The sequence below is a fragment of the Branchiostoma floridae genome, chromosome 8, assembly GCF_000003815.2.
Source record: "Branchiostoma floridae strain S238N-H82 chromosome 8, Bfl_VNyyK, whole genome shotgun sequence".
Lineage (NCBI taxonomy): Eukaryota > Metazoa > Chordata > Leptocardii > Amphioxiformes > Branchiostomatidae > Branchiostoma > Branchiostoma floridae.
Window position 1 is genome coordinate 17,844,800 of NC_049986.1, and position 19,663 is coordinate 17,864,462.

Here is a 19,663-nt window from a genome sequence, read left to right on the forward strand (position 1 = left end):
AATACTAACCATGGTTCTATCTTGCATTGCTGTCAGGTCTTGCTGCTCACAAAAGTGGCCCCTAACTATGTCACATACATAGATATTGTTACACAACTATAAAGCAACTCCTATGTATGAGCGATCGCTGTTGTTGTTTATCAGGGTATTGGACGGTTGTTGCCTACCAGGATGTCAGTAGATTGGATAAAAAATCTATGTTCAAATTAGCGACTCAAATTACTGGTTATTATGTAAATCAATCTTTTGCCAAACACCTGCTTTTTTCCTACCACTGCATCACCGTAACATCATCGCGATTGCTCGTATAGCTTCAGTGTACAGAGAAGTAGTCAGAACTGCGCTGAGGAAGGTGACAGACGGTCATCAAAACACAGGTTGTTATATTACTCCTTAATTGTGAATAAAGAATTATGTTATTCAGTGTTTCTTCAACCTGTCTCTGAAAATTGGCATAAATAGCACACTTTCCTACATCACCAAATGTAACCTGTCAGATTTGACACAAATATCTTACATATTTGCCCTTCCTTTACAAATCTGATATATGATGTACATATATATCACAGGACAATAGAAAAACTGACTAAATTTGTAATTAACATAGGTATTTCAGTGTCCTGACATCCAAACTTCAGTGGTACATCTGTGTTACAACATAGTCTTGCCATCTTCCATTCTACCTAGCTGTGATCAACTGTGAACAAATCTGTATCAATATGATACTAAAGTAGTACAACATCAATGATTAATTGGGCAAATACATCCACAAGTGTAAATCATATCTGCAAATTTCATACTTTCATACTTATAGCTTCCCCGGGAATCACAAAATAATTCCACCAACTCATTACAGTTCAAATTTGACATTTTTCAGAAGAGTAAACAATCATAAGACGGTTTGCAATTGTAATTAATGTATACAGTATACGTAATTGATCAATGAAAAAAAATTGTTCTTCAAAATATTACTTAGCAGCCTCCTAACCTTTGTGGGACATTTTGTTTCTGATGTTGACAGTGGTTTTGCTCTAAATCATAATCATGGATTCATTTATGAATATTTGCATTCTACCTAGCTGTGGTCATCCGTGAGCAAATCTGCATCAATATGATACTAAAGTAGTACATTGTACATCAATTATTTCGGCAAAATACATCCACACATGTAAATCATACCTGCACATTTCATATGTCATAGTCATACTTCTAGTTTCTCCGGGAATCATACAAATAATTCTGAACGGCTGATTACAGTTCAAATATTTTCAGAAGGCTTAAGAATCATGTTTTCCATTGTTTAATTAAATAAAATATGTTAAAACATATTAGTATGAAGATGCAAAAAGAAATAAAAAGTTTATTCTTCAAAATATAACTAAGCAGCCTCCTAACCTTTCTGGGACATTTTGTGTCTGATGCTGACAGTGGTTCTTGTTTGAAATCATAATAATGAATTCATCTATGAACATTTCAATTATGAATTCATTTCATACCTTTTACCTACTAGTTCATGTATCTGTGCTTGCTTTAGTTTAGTTTACACACCATGAAACTTAAATCAAATTCACCAATTAGATAACTACTTATTATTAACAATATTCAAGGAAGGCACCTCCCTTGCAAAGGTTATAGTGATCTTCAACAAAGACTAGCAACAAAGAATTATCTAAGGAGTGCAACAAGTTTTTCTCAAGGTCATTCACTACAAGGTTATTTATGAAAGTCTTAAGTCTTACTTTGAGTGAATCTGGTATACTATCAAAAACGTCAATGCAGCTATGCTTTGTTAAAAACAAATTAAGATTTTCTTGTACGAAATCAGTAATTCTATGATTCAATCTTGTTTTTCCTAGCATATGCTGCAGTTGCTATGAATGCTGCCAAAAATATCTGCTGGGTTTTGCAACTGACACACAAACACACAAAAAGATAGCTACCCCAAGAAATCTGTTCTAAAACAAATCAACGGATCTACCAGCATGTTATTGAGTCTACATACACACATGGTGATTACAGAAACTACTATGAACAGCTAAAATTGTTTTCAAACCATAACAGAATGAACATGTAATTACGACTATTAACATGTTTGATTGTGTAACACTGGGTTGTAATGATGACTTTATAATCCCTTAACCTCCGACCTTAAACCTCTGCTCTACCGCTCACTAAAGACCTAAGGAAAAAAGGGTTGAGTGAATTGATTTGCCTTCCAATGATCACTTTTATTAACTTTTTACTGCAATGATTTGAGCAGATAATTAAACTTTGATTCACTGGTCACTCAGATTAGAAGACTAGTCTTACCATAGCCTAAAAATAGCAGTCAGTTATAAACAAATCTTGCTACATGTACATGCACAATGCAGTTGACTTAAATTTGAAAGACTAAACCTTAATAAATAAGCCATGATGCATATGACCTGTATTTGTCTTAGAAAGTCAGAAGTAAGCAGTGTTTAACCCCCTTTCAACTGTGCCTCACACAGTGCTGTCTCCATGCAGTACCCGTCCCCCTTTCCCTGGATGGAAATTTGCTTGTTGGGACAGACAAAAATTTCCCAAATATCTGAACTCCATGACAAAAAATCGATGAAAATGTATTTTTACAAGCTAGAAATAAGACTTAGCAACAAAAATGGGCTCTCAAACAATCAGTGGAAAAGAAATCAAAGCTGGAGAAGCATTGCTTTCAACTGCATCTCACAATATCTAACAGAAAATTGCAGCAAAAGATTATATCTTCAATCTGTCCTTTCTTTGCAAAGTTTTTCTGAAGTATATATAAGTATTACTGCACGTCACTCATGTGGTCGATCATTTCTTTCTAGAGGGGGCTCCATGTAACTATGTTGTGTCTACTTAACCTCCCAGTCTAATTCTTTACTAGGTCATTAATGATTCAGCCATTAAACTGCAAAAGCTTCCCTGACAAATTAGTTACTCTGATGATACACACACATTCTCCATGCAGAATATAGAAAAGGAAAATCCTTAAGGGCGTATCTCACTAAAGCTGTGGCACGTTGACAGCATTGCTGCGGACAAGCAATTTGACAGAGCGCTCAACAGAGTTTTATTGATAAAAAGACGAATCTTTTTTTGCTTTGGTGAGTTTTCTTGTTGTTTTAGGCATACTTGTTCACTTTGCATGATATTCCCATTAGCAAAGACAAATCTTTTTTCGCTTTTGTGAGTTTTCTTGTTGTTTTGGTCATACTTGTTTGCTTTGCATGATATTCCCGTTAGAAAGGAAATTGTAAGACAAATCCAATTTTGAACACAGTGCCGCTGCCAAATTACAGCAGATTCAGTGAGACAACCCTTAGCGTTTCTCAAGATCCCAGTTCTGGAAAAGCCTTCTTCTCCTCGAATTGGAAGCAAGAGGAATGTTACCTTTTCGCATCTGCTTGGAGACTTGTACATACATACTACTGTACTGAAGACCTTGTTCCAGACAAGACACTTTGTTGTTTTGACACAATCATACTGCCTAGCTGCTGTAAGGCCTAGTTCCAAATTCCCAACCAGGGGGCCAGTCGGGTAGCTTTCAGAAACGAAAAATATGATAAGAAAGGCAACAAAACACACAGCACATAAAATAAAATTAGTCAGGTGTATAATTTGTGTAACAGTACATTCATTGGTAAACAATGAATTTCATTGCATTTCATTTTTCGTTTCCGCAAACATCCTGACTGGGCCCCGTTTTTTTGGAATGGGACCTAAGCCAAACCAAGGATGGTGTGTATGTCTGTAACCAGGCTTAGCTGTAGCCATTGGGCTCCATTCTGGGCAGGGAGGTCTCGTTGAAGGTCTGCAGCATAGTTTTGCGGACTTGTTCTGTCAGGTCGCCGACATCGTCCTTGGTGAGGCCCTCGGTGGAAACTGGTGGGAGGACGGTGGCAGTAACTCTGCCTGTATGGAGGATAGAGATATATATGGTAAAAAAAAGGTGGATGACTTTAAGCTAAAGGTAAAGGTAGTGCCAAAGCTCTTTTGAAGCAGTGAGTTGTTATCCACTGTATCTAGGGTATATACACATGTAGTATTGGCTGGCAAAGCCCATCCCTCTACTTCTACTGTCTTTTAGCTCACCTACAGAATACTGGACATGGTTACATCTAGGTTGCGTAAAGAAATCCTTTAAAAGGACACAACATCTCAACATAAATGTCAGGAGTGGCACCCATCACCTCTCGATCTTGTGTCAGTGTAACAGTGGTGTTCAAGTACTGCCTATCGTCCTTGCCCAAGGGCACTAGTGCTTTTGTGGCGACAGCGATAGCAGTCGTGATTTGTGATCCGGCTGCCCGGGTTTGGCGCGGGTTCGAATCCCGGGAGTCGGGATGTTGTTTCTTTCTGTTCTACTCGCCCCCCTGGTTGTTTCACTGGTTCCCACACCGGGAATCGAACTCGGGCCTTGGCGGTGAGAGCGCCAAATCCTAACCACTAGACCATATGGGAAGTGTAACAGTAGTGTTCAAGTACTGCCTATCGTCCTTGCCCAAGGGCACTAGTGCTTTTGTGGCGACAGCGATAGCAGTCGTGATTTGTGATCCGGCTGCCCGGGTTCGGCGCGGGTTCGAATCCCGGGAGTCGGGATGTTGTTTCTTTCTGTTCTACTCGCCCCCCTGGTTGTTTCACTGGTTCCCATGCCGACCCTGTGAGTAACAGGCTAGCGGATGTGCCACACAGGGATGTCGAACTCGGAGATTCGAGGACGAATCTTGAAGAAAAGGGGGAGTAGTGTAACAGTGGTGTTCAAGTACTGCCTATCGTCCTTGCCCAAGGGCACTAGTGCTTTTGTGGCGACAGCGATAGCAGTCGTGATTTGTGATCCGGCTGCCCGGGTTCGGCGCGGGTTCGAATCCCGGGAGTCGGGATGTTGTTTCTTTCTGTTCTACTCGCCCCCCCTGGTTGTTTCATCAGCTAGCCACTTAGCCATTCAATGCAACTAGTTCCAAGTTGAATTGTCACCATAGCTGTACTAGTCTTGATTGATGAACTTCATATTACCTTATTCATATCAACAACGATACACATACTTACAGAAAGGAAAATAGTCCAAATAAATCTCCCAAGGAAAATCTAAACACCTGTCATCATTTATTTACTTGCAGTATAATGTATATGTCAACAATACATGACTGTATAGTGCGAATTGTTAAAGAAGAGGTTAATTTTTTTCTGTTTTCACCTGTTTCAAACTTCCTCTCTTTCTTATTGTAGAAGTGGGAGAAAGAGGAGAAAACCACTGGAACGATGGGGATCTGAAACATACAGAACTTAGAATGGTCACATTGTAATAGTATATAAGGACATATTCAGGTCTGCATGTAGCCAAATCTCTAGCTTGCAATGCCTTGAACACTTGCTAGGGGGCAGTTCTGTACATGCTATAGTCACTCAATAACAATGTGTACCAACACCAATTGTAGTCAATACTGAAAATGCAGAAATGTTCTTGCCAGTTTTATGTTCGAGTTCTTTGTGTGACCGCTTCAACATGAACTCAAAACCACCACACACATTTTTCAGTTACAGTATGTGACTACAGTGTATGGTGCTACGGCAAACTAAAAACCAGTGCAAACACTCCATTTTCCTGCTACAGCGAAATTGAATCCCTGCAAAAACTTAAATGCATGTACGGTAAAACATTAGATAAAGACCTGTGTCTGGACTTGATATAGCCTGGGTACCATCCGATTTCTCCTGGTGCTCTGGTATACTTTTTAGGGTAGTAAGTATAAGGTCTCATTACACAATTAGATCGCCCCATTGAATTCAATGCTTTAACACACAACTTCTATGTCTGCAAATCCAATTAAAACACAGTCTATTTGGAGATGTTTTGCTTTCTATTGTAAGCACACACGTTTGTTAGACAATAGAAAAATTTTAACCCAAATCTAGCCGACGCAACGATTTCTATCACATTTCAAATTGCACCTATCCGCTAGAGGTCGTCTTCAATACCCGGAGCCTGACCGGAGCACTCAGTACAAATAAACGTAAACGTCCGAGGATCGATCGGGTCACGAAACTTTCGTGCATGATCATGCCAGTAATACACAAGCTTTCATCTAAATTCCTTTTCATATCAGTTATGGCTTATTAAGGGGAATTTATGGTCCACCTAAAACAACGCTTTGCGGGCCAGATAATTTTTTAGCCCGGATTCCTTTAGACTCTACACTCGGAGTAATACAGGAATGAGACCATAAGGAGCCCCAGTAGAAATCAGACCAGGTACTCAGGCTAAACCTAATGGTCACATCATTAATATTGTGAACAACATAATCTGTTCTGCAGCTTGCAATGCCTTGAACAGTTGCTATGGGGCAGTTCTGCACATGCTATATTTTTAGCAGCGTTGTAGCCAGCCTGAAATCATTTTCCGTCCCCTCTATTTAGACTCTTATAGGCTCCTTCGACATGAAGTTCTTAGGGGGGTTCAGGGGCATGCTCCATCAACAAATTTTAGAATCTAGACCCTCTAACATGCTATTTTCTGCATTTTGAGGTGTAAATTCTGCTGGTAGACTATGCATCTGTTTTGGTGAAAAATTACACAAGGGAGACAGTTCTTTTAAAACCTTTACATATCGATTTTTGTCCGTCACAGAGGACGGAATGGGCAAAAGTTTTTCCTGTCCCCAGCTGCAAAATTCCATCAAAGACGGAAGGATGGGTGCTGGCTACAACCCAAAGTTTTTAGTCCATAACAGTGTGTACCAACACCTATTGTGAACATTAACTGAACACCTGTGCTTACCTGTGCCTGGACGGCCAGGTAGAAAGCACCTTTCTTGAATGGCAACATGGAGCCGTTGTGGTTTCTTGTTCCCTCTGGGAAAATCCAGAGTTTTATCTGTGTGGAAGATGCAACAACAAGATTCATTTACAATTACATGTATGTTATATTTCATTATACAGACATACAGACAGACTAGCTCTGGACAACAATAGATATGCACACAGACATACCTTGCATTGTGTGTACCAATTTTCAAAATTGTCACATCGGTGATAGCCATTTCGAGACCAAAGGGGCAGTGGGTTGCTAACACGTACGTAAATTGTCTTTCTCAACAGCACAAGATTGGTAGCATGATAGAATTTGAACCGAGGACCTCTAGATCTGAGTTCTGGGCCAAATACTGTGCAATAAGAAGAAGAAGAAGAGACCCCCCTCCCCTCTCCCAATCAACACAAAATAAAACAACTGTCAAACTACTTTACAGTACTGATGAGCTCTACCCACATTTTTTGTATGTAAAGTCTCTGCCGTTTGGTCCATGGTGTCCCTGGCCTTCTCAGGGTTGAGTCTGTCGATAAAAATGGTGCCACAGAGCCAGGACGAGATGCCAAAGGGCCCCGCCCACAGGAGTTCTCGTTTCGCGAGAAACGCGCAGCGATCTGGCAACAACTCCATCATTCCTGTCGTGATGATCATGATAAGAAAAGGGGCAAGGTAAGAGCAGAAAAGTTATAGATTTCAAACATATGGAAATGGTGCAAATGTCAGTCTAGCACCTTGGAAGCAAGCATGGCTACATGTGCAATGTAGACTACAGTTTAGTATTAGTCTTACAGAATATCCGTTTAAAAGATCAATCCTATTATGATCACCTGTGCTAGCTAAGAGTAAGAGGATGAATTGACAGCTGTGAAAGCTGAATGTAAGTTACATATGGGCGTACCCGGGGAAGTCACCACCTCAAATATCAGCTCATCTACGCACGTACAGATGCTTACAAGTTCAATGTTTTTCATTTGAAATATGACGCATAAGAAAACACACAAAACATTAAGGAATTTGATGCACAAATCTTTTGTCACCTAGCAGCCTCTAGTAGAGGTGTATTAAAGATGTTTGCTTATTCCTTACCTATAAAGTCGAGGGAACTCTGATGGTTGGACACCAGTATGTAGGGTTGGTCAGACACCAGCCTCTCCCTGTGTTTTATATCAATCTTAATGGCAAAAATCTTCATGGCGTTCTTTACAGTCCAAGACACTATCCTGGAAAATATGAAAATATTCAATGTAATTATAAGGATTTAAATATGTATTTTTAACTTTGCATGTTTATTTGTATAATCTATAATGAAAGAGAATAATGTTCATTTTACCATCATAACAATATTTGATACTGATGCTACATATACTACAATATTCATGCCAACAACAATTTTCAATTTCAAATCTTATATACATTTTTAATTTTCGTTAATGTATAATAAGTAGTGTGGGTGCCTCTGGTTGGTTGAAGTCCACTAGACTTATGTAAATTATGTAAATTATGTTGGCACCTACATGTAGTCTTCATTCACGATTCAATAGACATCAATCCTAATATCAACCCATCATCTTTTATAAGCAAAACAAGCCTCAAATTAATACGCAGGCTTGTAAATAACACATTGTTTATGACATATTACATGTATATTTGTCCAGTATTTGACAGTAATCCAAAATATTTACACAATCCAGTATTTTTGTCCTAGTTGTCCTAGTCTTGTGACACATCTACAAACAAACCAAAGTGACCTTTAGGCTCAATCCTTTGCACCGCAACAGCGTACACAATCGCAAAGGGCGGGCGGTTCAGTTGATATTAGTACAGATTAGTCCATGCTTAGCCTCCATTGCACGCCTACTATATAGGCTTTTGTTTTCTTAATCTTAATCTTAGTAATCTATATCTTATTACAGTGCTGTTACTGTACTTTATCCCGCCAAAAAGATTATGTTTAACTTTAAGGTGTCATTTGTTTATGTGTGCATCTGTGTTTGCGGACAGCATAACGTGAAAAGCTGTGAATGGACTCTTATGATATTTGGTAGGGGTTGGGAACGCAAAGTTCAAGTTCAGTGATGGGCCTCCTAATGGCTTTCAATGATACTGCAGAAGAACTTCCAGTTTTGATGTGTCATGTTCTATATGGTCATGATTTTTGGGTGGTAGACAGCTCTTGCTATATTATGTTTTCTGATTGTTTATCAGGCTTGATTTTACCCAGTTTCAATTCCAAAATTGTAAACTGCTGGGAAGCCTGCTGGTGGAGACAAACAAATGCCCCTCCCACCAAATGCCCAAATCTCCTCTAAATTAGACTAAAAGGGAAAAAATACAGAATATCTGCCTCCTTTTGGGATGTCAAGGACAACTGATACTATCTATCAATGTTTAGTTGACTGTTCACCTTGCTATGACCTGAATCGCTGAGATTTGATTGACTTGTATCTATCAATTTAGACACCTGGTTTCTGCTCAGCCTTCAGATAACCTTTTTTTCCCTGAAGGTTGCATGACCACAGTACAATACATTTGTATACATCGTAGGCATCTGTTTAGTCACATGCAGTCATAATGAGTTTAAAGTCTGATGTCAACGTCCACTCGGTCTAGGTAAAGGCAAACATACCTGTATTAAAGTGGGAAACAGAAAATGTTTAGAAATTTTAATGTAGATCTGGATATTATTAGATGGCTTGGTATGACCTTCCTATTATGGACATTAGCCATTTGTCCCCTGCAAAATTGCCCTTGATATCAATTATGACACCCATTCATTAATTCAGAACTATTTTGCAAGATCTCGAACGTTGTCCTCAACATCATGTAACCTTCATTGTAATGATCCTTAACCCTGTACACAAATGCTTCCAACGGGACTGTCACTCGTCAACACTAAGTACCATGGCAGCATCCTCAATAGATAGCTTTGAACAACGATAACAGCTACTGAGCTAGATCATCGATGTGACAGGTTGTTCAGTGTAATCAAGGAGCTTTTATATCTGATATAAAAGCCCCTTGGTGTAATATAACCAGCTGCTGGCCCACTGCATGCCTGTGAAGCTGGTGTTTTATGACAAAGGGCATGTAAAGGCCATATATATATATATATATATACTAGAGAGTATGTACAGATACAGATGCAGATGCACTGGCATGGCACTACTAGTACGTGGTACTGGTAACCTTGAATATGAAGGCCACAAATTTTACTTTTATGTCATATATCAAAGGAAGTAATTTATACTAAATTATAGCAAGCAACTGTTGTGCCATAATATTTATTAAAAAATAATAAATGACTAAGGAAGTAAAGGGTCACCACCTCAATAAAAATAAAATGGTATGATACAATAAAATCTACAGTATGACAACTGTATATAATATATATACAAACAGTTTTAACATCAATATCATTCGTTTGCTGAACATTAACGATCTTAATAATTTCAATCTTGATGATAAAAAAATTATAAAAATTTAAAGATCAATCAATACAAATGAATATTGATAATTTGGATACAGCATCATGCATGCAACAGCTATGTTACAACCAAATCAAACGACTCGTACTTTGATAAGAAAAGCAAATATTAGCAAACGTGTATTATTTCTGATGTCTAGAGTGAATGATTTGAAGTTGTGAAAACAAAATATTTTGCTGACCTGTAGTTGTTGACATCTCTCGGTCTAAACGCCAGAATCGGCATGAGGAATACAGCAATAGTCAAGACAATGGTGTCATACAGGACGAACTTGGCGAAGTACTTGAAGGTGGCGCTGGTCTCGTACAGAACGGGCAGAATAAGGAGAATAGCGATGATGCCGTAGTGCAAAACTTCCAACTCCACCACCGCCATCTTGGCTCCGAACTTTCTGTCATTCACCCCGTTCCGCGATGACCTTTAGCCCCGACCGTCCCATGCTTCAGCGCGTCCGCCGCAAACTTCAAGCAGATGTTGGATGTGAAAAATCGTACTAAAAGCAAGGAGGTTTCTGCTTAGAGATTACGTACGTCCACTGCGCCTTTTGATATAGGGACATCCGCAGGTTAAGAGGATACAAAAAGTTTGATAGCATATTGAAAAGCGCCTAACAACGAAAATGATAATCATAAATTTATTTGATTAGATCTTATTATTACAGTAATATTCTCATACTTTTCTTAAGCATCGGGGTTGCCAGAAAAACTAAAATCAAAACTTATAGAATATTTTGAAAGTTTTGGCCATGGTTTGCACAAAAAATGAAGATCGAACAGTTTCATATGCAAAATAAAATATGACACGTATACGGCCCATTGTAACGTTACAAGTAAAGGCCAGCATCGACATAGTTGAACAACGTTAACATTGTAATAAAGTTTGTTGTTTTTTCTTTAGACATAACGTTACATGTATCTTTTTCTTGTGAACAAAGGCTAATTCTCTCTCTTTCCTCTTTCTGTACTTCAACTGCACTCATTTTAGCAAACTGCCATGGCGATGAAGAACATATGTATTGTGCACCGTGGACTTTAATAGAACTTTAAGTGACTATTCTAAGGTATTTAAAGAAAATATTTTTATCTTATTTTATTTTCATACATTTATCTTTTTTATTGTATTGCATTCTGCACCAGACACTCCTCCCTGTCTCTTTTTGTGGTACAGCCCAGTCGTGACCTCTTAATTTTTCCCGGGAAAACGAAGGATGCTGATTGGCTAAAAATCAAACGTATCATATAATGAACACAAGTAAAGGCTTCTTCGATAAAAGATTATTCATCCTCTTTTAAGAATGAAAATATATATTGATGAGTTGAGAAGATTTTGAAAATTAAAAATAATTCCTTTAATGCATAATGTTGCAATTGTTGTTAAAGTTATGACCATTTGTGATTTTTTAGACTCGATTTCTGCGATTCGCGCGTTAGCGGTTTGATGCGGTTAACCCCGCCTCCAACACACGTGGGACGACCGATGGTGCACATCCTGATTCATTCATGTCAAATTTCTGACGAATATTCCCTGCCTTTTCGAGAGGAAAACCGCCACCATACTGCTCCATCACAGTCTCAGCGAGGAGAGGGTGTCTTCGAGCATGGCTGGCTTCAAGCTGGGCATCGTTCGGCTTGGCAGAGCCGCTGGAAAGGTAAGATTTCGTGTCAAAGATGGGGACGGACAAAAACAACGTGGCCGGTGGTGATGCATGCCGGCTGGATCCGCATCATCATATGTCGGCATGGCGAGGAGACATCTTTTCCCTCAGTCTAGGGTCATTTTTCCTCCAGATTTACTCCAATGTGGCTCAGCTATTCTCCTAAAAGAACTAGTTTCCTAAATTTGTATTTTATGTGTAGCATTTAGACGTTTTGATAACGCTTTTAACAGAAAACAAGGGACGAAAATCATGTCTGAACACGCTAAATTGAAAATTCGAATCCCAGACGTTGTGATCTGTATGAGTCTATGGCGATTCCCCCTCAAATATGGACGTATGGTATCATAAGATTGTATGTAATGTATTATTTTGGACCCCTTTAGAGAGTTGTTGCCAGCTGGGTGGCAAAAATAGGCAGCATATTGTCACGGGGGGCACAACGTGGCAAAGGCCTTGTGTAGCTTGGCACTGAACTCTAAAATTGCAATGTTATGATCACCGCCTTCCTAAATAGGGTTCCAAAATAATACCAAATGGTCACAACTCTTTGTTGTGATGAGTCATTGTCTCTGTGCTTTCCTGTGGCTTGGCTGTAACATGTGTATGTGATATAACAGCTTTATTGTTGACATACATGTATGTAATAATGTATAAATATATTTTCATAAATGTGTATTGACATGATATTTTCTTAGTTGTTGGTTTCATTTTTTCAACGAGGGTAAAACACATGGGTTTGAAGAATGACAAGTAAAAAATTATCTAGCACAGTTGCAGAATATTTATTGATGCCTAACATGTAATAACATTATGGTCCATTTTGCAGATGCCTTTTTATGTTCTTTACTGTCATCAAATGCAATTATATCCATTATGATATGAATTATATAACAGAACTAGGAAATTTGGGTAGGTAACGATAACGATTTCAGAGTTAAACGATTTCAGAGTTAAACATAACACTGTTGTTTTTATTTTCATTACATTGTTCTTCAAATAAATTTGTTGTTTCTTGTCATTTCAGACAAAATATTCCCTTCTGGATGAAAGAGACATTCCGCTAGTTGAAAATTACGCATTTGAGGTAAGTCGCATTGTGCTATCCAAGCAGAAGCTGAGGGGAGAAACCATACGATGTTCTCTGAATGGTATCCATTTGAAAACAGAAACCAAAGAAAAGTATGTACTAGTAATGGTTTCTCCCCACAACAATTGTTTCGAGAATAACTACTGTACAAACATTCTGATATGTGACTTGCATTTAGCTTTCATTAATGACAATGAATGACAGTGAATATGTCTATGTGAAAATCTTTAAAATGTCTTTGATAATAAGGCTACTAAAAGGTAATGGTAAGTGCAGAATTTCACAGCAAATCGAATGACCTTCATGGTAGTTGGATCATATTGGTTTTGTGATGTCAGCGCTATTCAGTTTGCTGCTGGTCAGTTTGAACGTATCCCGAGAGGTGGATTCGATCAATTCGCATCAATTCCGAATTGGATTGTTCACATTAAGGAAAATCTATTTGAATTGATTTGAATTGAATTGGCTCCAAGAGCAAATTGCTTCTCATAAAATTATTTGATTTTGATGGTGAACAGGGACATTAACACCTGGGTGGAGTGAGGAAAGTTTTGTACAACTGTACAGTGATAAGGATTCAATGTCTGTCTACGATTGTCTTACCAAAAAATGGTACATGCTGCTTTCTCTGCATAGCACTCGGCACTTATGAGGAAGAGAGTATGGAAGTTAAACATACATCACTACCAGCAGACCAGCCCCCTGCTGTAGTGGCTTGCACAAATGTGTGGCCCAAGGGCTTCGAAGTGGAGATGGGCGCCACCCTAAGCATCTCCTAGATGCACGGGCAACTTTAACTTAAACTACGATTGTCAAGAGTTAAACCCTCAACCTGTCAACCTGGTGTCCGTTAGGCCAGCCTCTTGGCCATTTGATGGGACTACTCTATAGTATAATAGCAGAAATAAAAACTAACAATTGATACAATGTCAACAAAGTATACAAAGTAAAATTATGTTCTTGATAGGGTATGATAGTTTTTCTCTATTCCAATTTTTCTCCAGGCACAAGTTGAGGTGGACAAAGATGGGAATGGGGCCAAGGTGTTCGCTTTCTGTTGGGAGATAGAAAAGGGCAGAGCGTTGGGCAACTTTGTACACAATATATTATGGTGAGTCTGATACATTTACTGTAAGGTCAAACAAATGTGAAATCTTTGGTTTAAAGCTAGATACTATGAGGTCAATAGATAATAGAATATGCAGGAATCATTTGTCCTTTTATGTATTGTATATAAATTTTTGCACAGAAATGGTGGAAAAAAGACTGTAATACGTGTACAAAGGATACACATACATGTACAGGTCTCGCATGCTCGAAAATTGATGAAATAGCCAAGGGCTAAATGTTAATTCCCACTAAGTAGGTAAAAATAGCATCTTTAGAGGGCTTAGGACATGTTGAAAGCTTTGAAGTACTTCAGTATTGCTTGAAAACTGGAGTGGCAGTGAAAAAGGACGAGGCATATGAAAAATAGAGGGAGTCAGTTGCTCATTCATATGTAATGTTTCTGTTTGTTGTGGTACTGTTGTGATTGTTAGTGTTAGTGTACTGGTATTAACCGTCTTTAGGTTCAAAGGTTCACTAGGTTCAAACTTCAAAGTGCATGTTGTGTGTTTCTTCACTTAAATATCACCATGTATAAAAGCACTATGTATTATATGAGAATTGTGATTGGCCATGTTCATCACAGTTCCATACTTAAGATAATGTTAATATAGATTAGCTACTAGGTACATGTACCTGTACTGTACTGAAGTACTTTTGGAAAGATTTCAATGTGACCATTTAAGTGTTTAAAGGTTAATAATCAAACAATGTTTGATGAAACGATGATAACTTGTAGGAAAAATGAAGGTGGTCAAATTACTACGTCGAAAATGTAAAACATTGGTGTACATGATGGGAAAACAAGTAATTACATTGCAACATTTTGTTTTTAAGAATTGTCTAAGGCAGTCACTCCCCCACATGTTTCTAATGGTTATAATGATTTTGTCTCATTTCTTTCTTCACAAAAACAATTAATATACAGAAATGACACAGGGTAATTTGTTATTGGAACTAGACATTGATTTGATAAACAGCAAAATGATTGCTGAACATATTAATGACATATCATGTATCTTGTTTCCAGGGAGAGACACTGTGGCGGAATTGCGCCAGGATACAAAGTCGTACACAAAAACGGTGTAACAGTAGACAACAGATTAGAAAACCTCACACTAGTGGCACAGACCAAACCATTGAAAATACAGGAGGGGACAAAAACAGATAGTAGGTGAGTTGTGCGATTTTAACATTATTGATGCAGGCAACTTTATATAATACTTTTATTTGCTCTTATGTTTGATATTTTTATACATTACAGCCCACATTCTGTAAGTCACCAATTGGTAGAAGTTGTTTTATGAGCAAAGAAGTCACAGTACTTAGGGGGAAAAGAATGTAAAAAATCAGTAGGCAAAATATTGTAGAATTGAGTTCGCTTGCTAACCCCACAACCTATGTGTTATTTCAGTGCTTGACTATGTATTTATACAGTTTGTTATTTCAGTGCTTGACTTCAGTGCTTGACTCTGCAATATGTACAAAGTAAATTAATGCTACTTCTCGGATTTATACACGCGTTGAATGTACATATTAAGTAAAGTAAGTGAATGTATGTCTGATGGTGTATTTTGTGCCACAGGGAGAACAACTTGTACTGGATAGCTATTCAACAATTACCACCTGACCCTATAGATGAGGTAAGTTTTTTTTTTTTATATGCATTATTCTGTGTTTGCTCACTAAATATTTCAGTTCAACCTCTCAGTCTATATTGTTGTCAGAATCATGAGTAGATAGTACCCATTACTTTTTGTGGAACATGTGAAATTTGAATTATAATTTAAAGTCTAAAGCCAACTTGAATAGAATAGCAGATCTCTCTCACCTCTCAACCTAACACCTTAGACCTAAAGCCTATAAATATGTGTTGTCAGCTATAAGTTGTCAACCTGTTTATGAGCGCTATTTGTATTGTTTTATCCTCAGCCATTTTCTTGAAAGTTTAATTCCACTCCCCTGCTTATCTCAGTGATTTGGTCTAGTCTTCTCTTTCTTGGTCTACCTGCTGGCCCTTATCTTAAGGTGTCCAGTTCCAGTTAAAAATTAATCTCACATACCTGTCCTCTGGTATCATGTGCAGGTGTCCAAACAACCTCAGAAAAACTGACAAGAGGTTTGGAAACTGTATCACTTAAGTTCAGTTCATCCTTTGAGAGGTGACACCACAGTCGCTACAAATTCCTGTCCAGTCAAGTTCAGTTGAAGAGATGAAATGAAGTCTTTATATTGGAGAAAAGCCCCAAGCTCTTATATTTTACAGTACAAAGCCTCATACTAGTCTCAGTCTCAAGGCAGATGATCTACTCCCACCTGTCCAGCATAACTAAAATCATGCCATTTTCCACCTCTAGCACTTTCCAGAAATGTCGCAGTCTAAAGTGTACAATGCCAATGGAGAAGAGATGGAAGAGGAGGAGGAAGGGACCATATATTACGAGTGTCATTATCCACCATGTACGCTCATAGAGGAAGAGGTGAGTAGTAGAGTACTTACTTAGTTATCCTCTTCATCCCATGTGGGACATAAGGCTGTGATAAGTTTCCTCCACTGGGGTCTGTTCTGTGCTAGGGGCTGAGCAGCATCCCAGGGGATCCCAATGGCCGCTAGGTCTTTAGCCACAGTACGTCTCCATGTAGTTTTAAGACGTCCCCGAGTAGTAGACTAGAGTAGTAGAGTAGGAGCTGTCAAAAAACTAATTTTGTGGTGGTGCTAGCACTATTGCTTTTGCAAAAAAAAAAAAAATTGGAACAATGTATAGTCCACCCTGCACTAGTTACCACCTCTGCGTGATGACCACCTGGCCATTGTGGCCACTTTTTCTTGATCTCTTGTTTTTATAGCATTGACCAAAGCATCAAGAATCCTGTCTCAAGTGCCCACCTGTCTGTGACTAATTTCTTCCGATCCCTTGAATACTAGTCACCACCTCTCCAATAGGACCACTTGGCCATTGTGGCCACTTTTTCATGATCCTGTAAGATAATTTCTAGCCTTGACCAAAGCATCAAGAATCCTGTCTACTGTGAACAATCTCTTCAGGTCTCTTAACTGGTCAATGTCAGCAAATTGACTTACTTTTGATCCAATTTTTAAACAGTTGCACACAGCGAAGTTTGCTACTTGGGGAGCTTTAAAGACACACTTTTTCTTTTTACAACCAGGTAGATATCATCTCTGAGTTCCCTCAAACCTTTTTGACCAACAAAATGTTACTATTTATATAGTATTATTATGTGGATTCACTTCATAATTATACATACAACAGTTTGATGTGTTATTGTAACCACATTCTACTGTCCTGCTTCGGATGCATCAGTTTAGCATTTGTGGTTGTTGTAAAAAAAAATGTGCCGTTCTGTTACTTCTTTGAGTTCTCTCAAGCCTTTTTGACCAACAAAATATGATGTAAATCAACTTTATATACATGTATTAGTTAACTGTATTATCGTATTCACATAAGCCATTTCACTCCCCTATTTCAGATGCATCAGTTCAGCATCTGTGGTCGTTGTCAGCAGGCGCGGTACTGTGGAACACGCTGTCAGCAGAAGGACTGGCCGGCGCACAAGAAACGCTGTCGAGAGAGGAGGAAAAACTCCGCAGAAGACGACTCACCGGTGGACCGCTAGTGATAGAGACGACAGGTACTACCTTACCTGTTGGTGTAGACTGTTGTTAGGGATTCCTTAATAAAGATAGTGGAGAGGGGGGTCGGGCATGTGGCAGTGAGCTTACCCATGTACAGCAGATTATGATGAATATTTTGTTTCATGAATATGGCTCCCACTTTACGAGCCGTTCACAGGACAATGCTGTCAGTGTACAGAAATTCCACATATTTTATTTTTTGGCCACTCTGTATGCCAACCCCCCTGTCCAGAAGGTGTATATTGGTGCTTGTGTAAGTACTTATTGAAGTTGATGAGATGACTTGGACTGAATGTGTCAAGATGATGCAGTGGTTCTATATTTGGTACTTACAAGAGAGAATAGTTGGCTGATATTTCAGAAAACATATCCAACTGTTTATGGAAAGGATTTTGTACAATGTGCAGATGTAAGTCAGCTTCTCATAAAAGTATGTAAAATGCTATTTTTCCTTCATATGGTGCTGTGTTATCATATATAAATGTATGATACTATCAAGTTATATTATGAATAGTGCCCCCCACACACTAGAGAAGAGAAAATTGTTGACACCTCGAATTTTGTACCATTTTGTTTTCATAAGGCTACAGTACACTGATTTCATTATATGGATGACTTCTGCTGTGCAAGCCAAAACTGACGAGAAAACAAGAAAAAAGAAAGTTGGCCCAAAAAAGTTGCCTTCATTATGAATTCTTTAGTGGTCAGGAAGGTTGAACTAAACAAAGAACTTACATTTGTACGGTATACCAAACAATACATTTTTAATTTTGTTATTTCTGACCCTCTTCTTTGACCATAGAATTAGCTTTGGCATTCTGTGACATTAGCATGCGCTCTACATGTATGTTTGTTTTTTTGTTGTTGTTGCAATCTATGTGATATATTTGATCGTTTTGCAGCTGCTTTGTACAATTTTCAGTATGGTTTGAAACTTAAATTGGGGGGAGTGGCCGAAAATTGATGCGCGCAGATGCCATCTGTATAATTGAATCAACGTGGCCTAGTGTCAGGATGTTCTGATATTATCATAGCATAAAATCTGCTTTCAATTGGAAAATAAAGTTACTAGAAAAGTTAAAGTTATTATTCCTTAGTCCCTTTCAAACAAAGGGAGACTTAAACTTCTCATGAAGAAGTACCTATATGATTGTGAAGTTTGAAAATAGAAGATTGCACAAAGTGCTGAACATGGAAATATAAATATATATATGACTCAGTGTGAGTATTCTCCAGGGCACTCAGTTGTAGAATTCACCATTTGTGGTGAAAAGTTGTATTACTTGTCAGAGTTTATGATTAGTTATGTTAGTCATACTTAAACAACTTGGTAATATTAGTTGTTGAAGATAACACTAGACATAACTTGATAATTTATCACACAGTTGTTACTTTGTGTCACATGCTTGTTGTAATATGACTAATATTATTGATGCACTGTAGATCTAATGCAGGTATTTCGACGTCTTAAATTCCAGAGTCTTAAAGTTTATGACAGACTTAACACACTGTGCAAGGATCATATCAAGATGTTGTTGTAGATACATGTTTTCTTCATGAGACCAAACCCTGTCTTGATATGTGCATTTTTCTCTCTTAAAAAAAATCAACATTGGACTGCACTTTCGAGATTGGATACATATCGATGTACCATTACAATTTACATTTGCACATGAGGTACAGAAGTGCAGAAACTGTTGTTTGTGCACATAGTAAATATATGAACCACTTTTTATGTAGGCACAGTGTTTTGTACCTTTTCTACTCTCCAAGCAGAGGTTGGTGGGGAAATCGTGACCTTTTCCTATATGCTGTATTTGTTGGTTGAAAAAATAGGGCATATAGGAAAAGGTACGAT

General features: G+C 38.2%; 2 protein-coding genes across 2 annotated transcripts; one reads left to right on the top strand and one right to left on the bottom strand.

Annotated features, from left to right (window-relative positions):
• Positions 1-1,418: 1,418 nt before the first annotated feature.
• LOC118420785 (1-acyl-sn-glycerol-3-phosphate acyltransferase alpha-like) lies at positions 1,419-10,720 on the bottom strand. Its single transcript, XM_035827775.1, has 6 exons — positions 10,481-10,720; positions 7,901-8,034; positions 7,274-7,449; positions 6,785-6,880; positions 5,204-5,276; positions 1,419-3,921 (listed from the first exon to the last, which is right to left on the bottom strand). Exons 1-6 carry the CDS (start codon positions 10,672-10,674, stop codon positions 3,770-3,772), a joined length of 825 nt encoding a protein of 274 aa, XP_035683668.1. The 5' UTR covers positions 10,675-10,720; the 3' UTR covers positions 1,419-3,769.
• A 1,015-nt stretch (positions 10,721-11,735) lies between these two features.
• LOC118420786 (zinc finger MYND domain-containing protein 19-like) lies at positions 11,736-17,912 on the top strand. Its single transcript, XM_035827776.1, has 7 exons — positions 11,736-11,947; positions 12,981-13,040; positions 14,048-14,154; positions 15,181-15,324; positions 15,736-15,793; positions 16,508-16,630; positions 17,640-17,912. The coding sequence occupies exons 1-7, from the start codon at positions 11,897-11,899 to the stop codon at positions 17,784-17,786; spliced, it is 690 nt and encodes a 229-aa protein (XP_035683669.1). The 5' UTR covers positions 11,736-11,896; the 3' UTR covers positions 17,787-17,912.
• Positions 17,913-19,663: the final 1,751 nt, after the last annotated feature.